Here is a 9,087-nt window from a genome sequence, read left to right on the forward strand (position 1 = left end):
AATATCTAAACATAAAATATCTAAAACAAATAAATTGTTATTCATCTATTGCACAAAAGCAACATGAACTAATATAAAATATAAACGATTAACAGGTGCAAGCGTATGCAGAGTTTCTATTTAGGCTATAACACGTGTTTGCAGCGTTTAGCAATGCAGTGCTGAAACCTGCGTGCTCATGAATCCTCTCATTATAACACACGAATTGTAGACATTATGAAAGATTCATTATGCATATATTTATTGTGTTATAACAGAGATTTGTGAGATTGCGATGAACTGAGATGTCTTTTAGAGATTTTAAATGCAGTGCTCTTTACTGGCATTCTGCCATGCCAAACCATGCACGCAGCAGCCGCTTGCTTTAGTTAAAAATAACAGTGTTCTGTGAATGTTGATGCTTTAATAACAAATATTTATCGGGAGCGTGTATGCTGGGATTTCATACATTTCATAGAGAAAAAAGTAACGTAACTAGTAATGTAACTAATTACTAATTACTTTTGAAATAAAGTAATCAGAACAGTAACGTGATTACTTTTAAAAGGCGTAATCAGTAATCAGTAATTTGATTACATTTTCAGAGTAACTTGCCCAACACTGCTAAAGAGTCTTCTGAAAAACGCTTTTGACACATTGCTCTTTTTAAAAGATCAAGAGTAACTATTCCCAGATTCTCAAAGCAAAAAGAGCAAGAATACACAATGATTTTTATTTTTTTGATACAGATGAGTGATTTGTATTGCCGATAATGTTAATTTTCTCTATCTCTTCCTTTTGACCGAAGTAAAAAAAAAATGTATAGGTGCCGTTCAACAGTGGGATGTCAGGAATGAGATGATATTTCATTGTGACCTCAGGAGCTGATTAAAGCTGATACAGCTCCAGGACTGATAGCTTCTGTGTCGTCAGCCGCTCCTCTGAATGCCATGTGTGCACCACATCCACAGTCAGAATTATGGAACTAGATTGGATATTGAGATTTGCATTAAAAATGGAAACAGCTGCTTTTGAGTAGGTTCATTTATTTCTTCTAACTAGGGGCACTTTTATGATTATTTTTTTTTAAACAAACATTTTTGTTGTCTTCATTTTTTTCCATACTATCATAATTGAATTTTACTACTTTTCAAATTTGTTTTATATATGAATTTTATTGTTCTTGTTTTTCAATCACTTTCAAGCATTAAATTGAATACATTATTACTTATTTTATACTATGACAATCTAAAATGAGAGTGAGATAAACATATCATTTATAATTTCAATACAAATACATATCACTTCAATGCAAATTATGACTGTGCCTCAGGCAGGGTTATTATCGATAACTAAAACTAAAACTAAAACCATAAAATAACATTCTCATTATTTGAAATAAAAAAGCCAATATTTTTTTCATTTTCATTTAGTTACGCTGAAGTACTAAAATAACTAAAACTAAAAATTAAAACTATAACTATAACTAAAACTGTAACTATACATACATATATAGACAGTTTTTTTTCATAAAAATATAATCAAACTTTCATCAAAAGTTGGTGTACATGTTTACAAAAGTGACAACAGTGTCAATGATGTGATTGAGATAAAATATGAGACGTGATCAAGGCATATGATTTATGTTGCATATTATTTCCAATAAAGCTGTAATTTTTGTCAAATTATTCAAAAATTGTGAAAATATTATTTGTGTGTATTTAGCATAGCCTACATAACATGATAGCTATGAAATTACCCTTAGCAAAACAAAGAAACCAGCTATTTCAAATTTTTTTATAAAAATGTCCTTTCTACCACTGTCGTCTACATCACAGAATGTTATTAAACATATGCATAATTTGAGATATGATATAAGTTTGGAAACAACAGTGTAGTGGAAATGACCATGACTTTTAGAAAATAAAAAGCAAAAATGAATTCTCCTGTGATCTATGTCCATTATTATGAGTTGACAAATCGAGAAAAAAAAAAAAAACCTAGTGCGAGTCTGAAAAGTGTTTCAAGAGACTTAATTTCCTAAAAGTTCACAAGCACAAAAGTGCCCATAGCTGAAGAAACACCTGATTATAAACTATCAACGCTGTGTTGAACTACTTTCATTTTCAATTTCATGTCAAAGAGTACCGCTCAGTTCATCTTCAACAAGTTTTTTTTTTTTTTTTCAGTAAATCTCAAATGCCAGCAAAAATATTTATTTTTCCCTCACAAGCATCTGTCACTTGAATCATCCATCACATTACACATGTGATGTTAGCTCAGCCCGCTGCGGCACCTCTGTCTGCTTTATGGAGACAACTGCCTCGATCATCAGGAAGAAATTAGCTGAAGCACTAAGCTGCACAGTCTTATTGGCTGACGGGCCCGTTCGCTCCATTTGAGGTCAGCCCAGACATTCCAGTAGATAATCTTTTCCATCCCTCCACTCTCTTGTCTTTCTCCCTCTCACACTCAGTCTATTTTCCTCAAAGAGCAGCTACAGCACAAGGCTGGCTTTGTGTAGCCTCTTCACTAGCGTTTTCTTGCTCAGTTAAGTGAACCGTTTGGAGCTGAAATACATAACAGCCTTCATTCCCAGCTCTCCCTGTACCTTCCAGTAAAGATGATTTCTACAGCAAGCTAGTAATATGAAGCCTCCGAATTAGGGCCATCACCACATCACCACAGGTTCTGGAGAGTAGCTGAGCTATGTTTGCTTCTGGAGCTTCGCCCACTTTTCCAAGCATCCCGTTCTTTGTCCAACTCGCTCTCTCTGAACTTGCAACAAAAGGCTGTAATTATGGCGGGCACAAACCAGAGAGAAAGAGCCATATTATAGCATTCTCTCACACTTCAAATACAGCCACTCGCTAGGAGCTACAGGAACCTGTTTAGATTCATGCCAGCTGTGGAGATGACAGCTGCTGTGAACTTCTGAGATGGTCGTTTTGATGCAACCCACACATTTCATGCATTTTGAACCACAATATTTACACAAGTCCTCATGTTAAATGCCTGAGATACACAATCTTGCCTAAACATGCCATTGAGCTATCGACTAGCTTTAGCATGCTACATATTAACTGGTAACACTTTACAATAAGGTTCCATTTGTTAACATTAGTGAACTACAATGGGTCACATGAACAATGAAAAATAGCTTATTAATCTTAGTTAATGTTAATTTTAAAGTCCCACTGTGGTAAAAATGTAGTTTTTTTAATGTTGTCTTTCCGGTGTTTTTAATTGTGCTTAAAGACATAAATGTGCAAACTCATCAGTCAACACCATTGCTGAGACTTTTCTCCTTTAAACTGCTGTGTACTAAAAACAGTCTCAAAAATGCAGTCACAGACATGTAACCAATCCTGTCAACTTGTGGCGTGGGGCTTTTCATATCATTAGCAAAGCGTTTCCACCTAAGGATGTTGATTTTTAGAAGGTAGTTGTCTGAGATGGCGAACGGGAATATGGTTTGTGTAACATAACACTAGCAACACATTATTAGCTGTTTAATAATAGAGTCATAATGATATCAATTACTGTTATGCGTCTGACGTTGTAGAGAGTGATGCATAAAATGCATTTCTATTCTGATACATTGACTTGTAGATGACCCTGTATAATTCGCTTTTACTCTTCTACTTCGCCATTGTGTAGCATTTGCTACTTCAGTTAACCAAGTGAAAGTGAAACAAGTAGTCCAAGCTGGTGTGACTTGAGTGGAGGCGGGGACTAATTTGCATATTCATAGGTCTACATATAATAAATGAGGTAAGGGTGTAGAGTTATACTCAAGCAATTTTAAAGCATGAATAAATTATTTTTACTGAAATCATTTAAATAGATTATTTTGGTTATCAAAAATTTGTTTTAAGGGATAAAATTAGTGACTGCGGGACTTTTAACATTTACTACTATATGAACAAAAAGTTGCATCTGTTACTATTATTTAATGGACCTGAGCTGACATGAACTGACAATGAAAAGTTATATTTTTATTAACTAATACTAACAACGAATAAAATAAATAGTGTAACAAATGTAATACTTATTGTTAGGTAATGTTAACGTTAACTAATGGGACTATATTGTAACGTGTTGCCAATTAACTTCATATATTATCTCTGAAAGTGACAACTGGCTTTGAAAAATCAACAAACCTGGGGAAAACCAACTGAAAACAAAGAGACCTACAGCATGTGAATACATCATGTGCAGGAATAAGACCAGTGAAACGTGTCCATTAACACAGGGGCCAGGGGAGACGCTCTCTATATGTGCTTTGTTGTAACATGTTTGAACCAGAAACTATTTCTCATGAGTGAAACTGTATCTTGAGTTCAGTTTGGGAATGACAGGACTAGACATCCTACACTTGGAATGAAGACTGATTTTGCCCTACATCTAGCGCTGTAGGGCAAAATCAGTTCAATGCAACTGCGCTAACAGAAACCAGATGGCTTACCTCTGAATTAAAATAACGATCAAATGTGTCTATGTGGCAAGTGCAGGTGCTCTGATGTGTTTGTGCATGTGAATGTGTGTTTTATACCTGTGGATATCCTGCGCTGTTGTAGCGGGTATGAACCCGTGAAGCCGGAGCAGCCATTGGGCGAACTGCCAGCGTCGCCTGGCCAGCTCCGCAAACATGGCGGCACTACTGAGCAGGGATTTTTCAGGAGCCCTGTGTGTGTGACACAAGAGAAGTGGGTGAGAGTCACTCACTTCCACTGCAATCAGATGAGGATTTCACACCAATATGAGAAAGGACACACTACACTTTACTCAAAACTGTTATGGATGGATCTCAGTTGAGTCTTCAGTAAGCTGTACTTGAACTTACATGACAGTACAAAAGAAAATATAATTTCTCTTTCAAAGCCCTGAAGATGTAATGAAGTTTGGAGTTTCATGTACACTAAAATGTGATTTCCTTTGAAACAATTTTCGGTAACACTTTATTTCGATAGTCCACTTTAGACATTCTATTAACAGTAAGTAACTTTGCAACTACATGTCAACTAGCAGTTAGTAGAGTATTAGTAGACTGTCTGCTTAATATCTTCTAACACTTTCTTTGTCAACTTATTCTACTAACCCTAAACCTACCCTAACAGTCTACTCTGAGAGTTAGTAGACATGTAGTTGCAAATTAATGAGAATTAGTTGACATTTAGTTACAAAGTTACTTATAGTTAGTAGAATGTCTAAAGTGGACTATCGAAATAAAGTGTAACCCAATTTTCACTTAGAAATTGATCATAAATTTCACAAATAATCACAATGTAATAATGTGCCAGTAACACACTGAATTAAATGTGAAATTTTTAAGTAGAAATACTGAAATAGTACTCTCTTATAAAACATACTCCCATAATTATTGTTTTATTTTTATTTTTTTTATTAAAAAAAAAATTACGGTTTAGATATCAGTCATCGTCTCAGATGTTTCTCCTAAGAAAATAAGAAACAATTCTGAAAGAAAACAATTTTGGTAGAAATGAATGAGAAATTTTTAAGTTCACACTGACTGTTATTTGTAGACTTGAGTATTCTGGCAAATCTGCACAAAGTTTACGACATTATTGAGATCTCTTATGAAACTAGACATGTGAGATTAAAAAATAAATCTGATTTCCATTTGCTCTCCATTTAATCTTGTTGTTGTCTAGGATAAAAAAGATTGGCAAAATGAAGTGATTTTTCTTTCCTGAGGAAGTGTCTTGAGTTTGGAAGCCTATTTTCCCCTCAGAGAAAAATGTACTTTATTTCTTACCATTGCAATTTTATTTCTTATTTTTAACTTCACAATTACTTTATTTTTTGCTTAGGGGTAGCTGAACATTTTGAAGCGTCAAAGTTTTGGTAGAATGGACTTTCATGGGAAGAACACATCTCTCAAGTTTCATTTAAAATATCTTCAGTTGTGTTTAAAAGATGATCGAAACAAATGTACAAAACAGCATGAGGGTAAGTAAATGATGACAGAGTTTTCATTTTTTGGGTGAACTATCCCTTTAAGGCAGAAACTGGGTTTCCATACTTGTACTTACTTGAAACATCTGCAATTAACGAGCGTTCTTTTCTAAGTTTCAAATTACACTTTTCAACATTTCAACAATTGTGTAGTGTCATGTAAAACCAGAAGTCATCTTTATGAGAAAGACCCATGAGTGTTTGTGACCGAACGTGTGTGGCCCATACTACAGTACATATCTCTGATTAATATGGAAATAACTTGACCTCAAGATGTTTTATTTGTTCGCTAGTAAAATTGCAAGTGCCTCATTTTCATCCATCTCTGAATATGAACTTTGAGACCACCCAATACTCAACTCACTATGACCTTGAGCAACAAAGGACACCTAGATACACACACACACACACACACACACACACACACACACACACACACACAGAGAGACTAAACACACACACACACACACACACACACAGAGACTAAAGGCAAAATCTGCAGGCTCTCTTTAAGAGACCCGGGATATTTGCTCCTTTCAAAGCCCTCATTTACGAGACCTTGATGAGAGGCTGTGCCACACAGAGCAGATACCTTTTTTTTCAAGGTTTCCATCTCATCTCTAAGACAATCAAGCTCAAGGTCAAAGATCAAACCTGCAATTCAATTCATCATGAACGTCATAAAAATCTCTCTTTCAAGGGTTCTTGATTAGCTCTTTAGAAAGGGGCTTGAGGGATGGACCACAGTATAGGCAGAAGTTGTTGCCTTAGACATGTGATCATTAGACAACCTTCAAGTGCCTTTTAGTAGCCTTGAAAGCTGCATTAGAGATGCATAGAGGTCGAGGGGTTTCAGTTTAAAACCTCCTGATCTTCTTTGTGATAGATTAGAATGTGTGATTTGTCATATCCTGTCAGAACGAGAATAACTTCTTTGGCAATGCGGTTGAAATAGTCAAGATAGTATGCTGGAACAAAAGGTCTGATCCATAACCTTTCATGAGATGCTGCCAGGAAGAGACAGAGATGTTGCGATGGATGGAGAGAGAAGCAGTCTAAACTAAGAGAGGCTTTTAAAATAGCTGCAGAATTCCAACCATCCTCCTTATAGCTGCACACATAAACATAGACACAATCTTTACGAGACACAGACAGGAAAAGCAGACCCATAAGAAAATGGGTCAATGACACAATAATGTCCACGAAACACGTGGCAACTTCTTAGAAATGTTTTTATATTTGTGACTGCGCTCTGGACAGCGTCAAAAGTTACTATTTACAATGTGTTTTTGCATTCGAATATTTATGCTGGATTCACTCTAAATAGCAACAGTGATAACCATAGCAATAGACGGACGGGACAAAAATATGTGAGAGTACCCTCCGTGATTTAGACTGATCCAGACAAGATCCAGTTCACGGACCAAAAACGTGTGTAAACTTTATTGAGTTTTATATTAACCAGTAACCAATTCAATTCCAGTAATGGATGATAGAAAGTTCAGAAATGGTATGCGATTTATGACTGGCTTGAATTTAGTCTCACAACTAATCGGTTATTGATTTATTTTTTGGATCTCAAGTGACTGGATTTAGCAACTGAAAAAAAAAAGACTCGTAAAAATTCAATGGACATCAGATAAGCAGCGTGCACATTTCTGGTTAAAAATGAAAGGCCATCAACAGACACTTTAAATTGGAAGCATCGCTATTCAAATCGCTCGCCGTGATTTTGCCAAGTAAGTCATGTTCCTGGATCAACATCTCTTGTTGATCCTGGATCAACATAACTGTCCAAAAATATAGACTTAACCTAATCCCTACCTCTAAACCTAACCCTACCCATCATTTATTCCTAAAAACAGTGTGAAATGATAACTGATTAACAAGGGTGTAGAAGCACCTAACCCTGATTGTAAGCCTAAAACAGATATTTCCTGAAAAGTTATCCCTCAATTCTGATTGGTTAATTGGAAAGGAATCAAATCATGGTCACCATTCAAATCAGCAGCAAGAGTCAAAGCTAGTCCACAGTTTAGTAAACGTTGGCAACCTCTTTTAAGTTATTCTTGACTGTGCTGCATTGACTGCTTTGATGTGGTGCAATAAGGTAGGACATTGCTTTGATAATGTTATAAGCTACGTAGCTGCTTTTAAGACTCTGACGCAGGAAATCAAAATGTAGAACTTCATATTATTTGCTTTATTCAAGAGAAGGTCGAGCTAATGTCATTAGTACATCTCAGTTAAGATGCACAGTGGGTCACAGTCACGGTAAAAAGCCTTTGATAAAAACAGACATCCAATTGTTATAATCATGAAGGCTTCATCTTCTGCAAAAACATTCAAAATATTAAAGGGATAGCTCATCAAAAATGTACAATCTGTCATCATTTACTCACCCTCCACTTGTTCCAACCCTATGAGTTTCTTTCTTCTGCTGAACGCAAAATAAGATATTTTGATTCTTTTAGTGACATCATGTTACACTACACAGATTTTTGTGCTATCAAATGCTCTCTATAGCAAAAATGGAATCTAATATCACCTGTAAGAGGTGGTAATGTACAGTAGCAAATCATAGTTCAAGACTGTGAAGTAACTAAAGGCTATTGGCAATTAACATAACGGACGAGTACTTCAATATGCATTTGTCACATGATTTAATGGAAAGGATTATGGGAAGTCTGGAAATATGTTTTTTAAACATTTCCAATTTAGAGTTATTGGTCATAAGAAATTCCCTGAAAATTTGATCACTCAAATCCAATTATGAGAGAAGAAATGGAAAAAGAGGGAGAAAAAGTGAAAGAACGTCTCAGGTTACTTATGTAACCATGGTTCCCTGAGTAGGGAACGAGACACTGCATCCTCTAGGGGTCGCTATGGGGAACGCCTCGTCGTGACCCGTGTCTGAAGCATACATTGAAAAAACACCAACTCGTTGGCCGGCGACAGCCATGACGTCACTACCGGTGCGACTATAGTACAAATAGGCGCCGGGAGCTACACATCATTCACTTCTTCGTATGAAGCTTGCGTCCGCAGCATGGCAAGAAACCTAGAGGACGCAGCGTCTCGTTCCCTACTCAGGGAACCATGGTTACATAAGCAACCTGAGACGCTCCC

At 36.1% G+C, this 9,087-nt stretch overlaps 1 protein-coding gene across 1 annotated transcript in view; it reads right to left on the reverse strand.

The window, feature by feature from the left end:
- LOC107672569 (retinoic acid receptor RXR-alpha-B-like) overlaps positions 1-9,087 on the reverse strand; it is a 66,840-nt gene that overhangs the window by 43,461 nt on the left and 14,292 nt on the right. Inside the window, exon 2 of the mRNA XM_016465814.1 lies at positions 4,535-4,666. Within this exon, the coding sequence (XP_016321300.1) occupies positions 4,535-4,666 (132 nt within the window). The remainder of the gene's footprint in view (positions 1-4,534; positions 4,667-9,087) is intronic.

Source organism: Sinocyclocheilus anshuiensis, unplaced genomic scaffold (genome assembly GCF_001515605.1).
Source record: "Sinocyclocheilus anshuiensis isolate Anshui unplaced genomic scaffold, SAMN03320099.WGS_v1.1 scaffold176, whole genome shotgun sequence".
In the NCBI taxonomy this organism is placed as follows: domain Eukaryota; kingdom Metazoa; phylum Chordata; class Actinopteri; order Cypriniformes; family Cyprinidae; genus Sinocyclocheilus; species Sinocyclocheilus anshuiensis.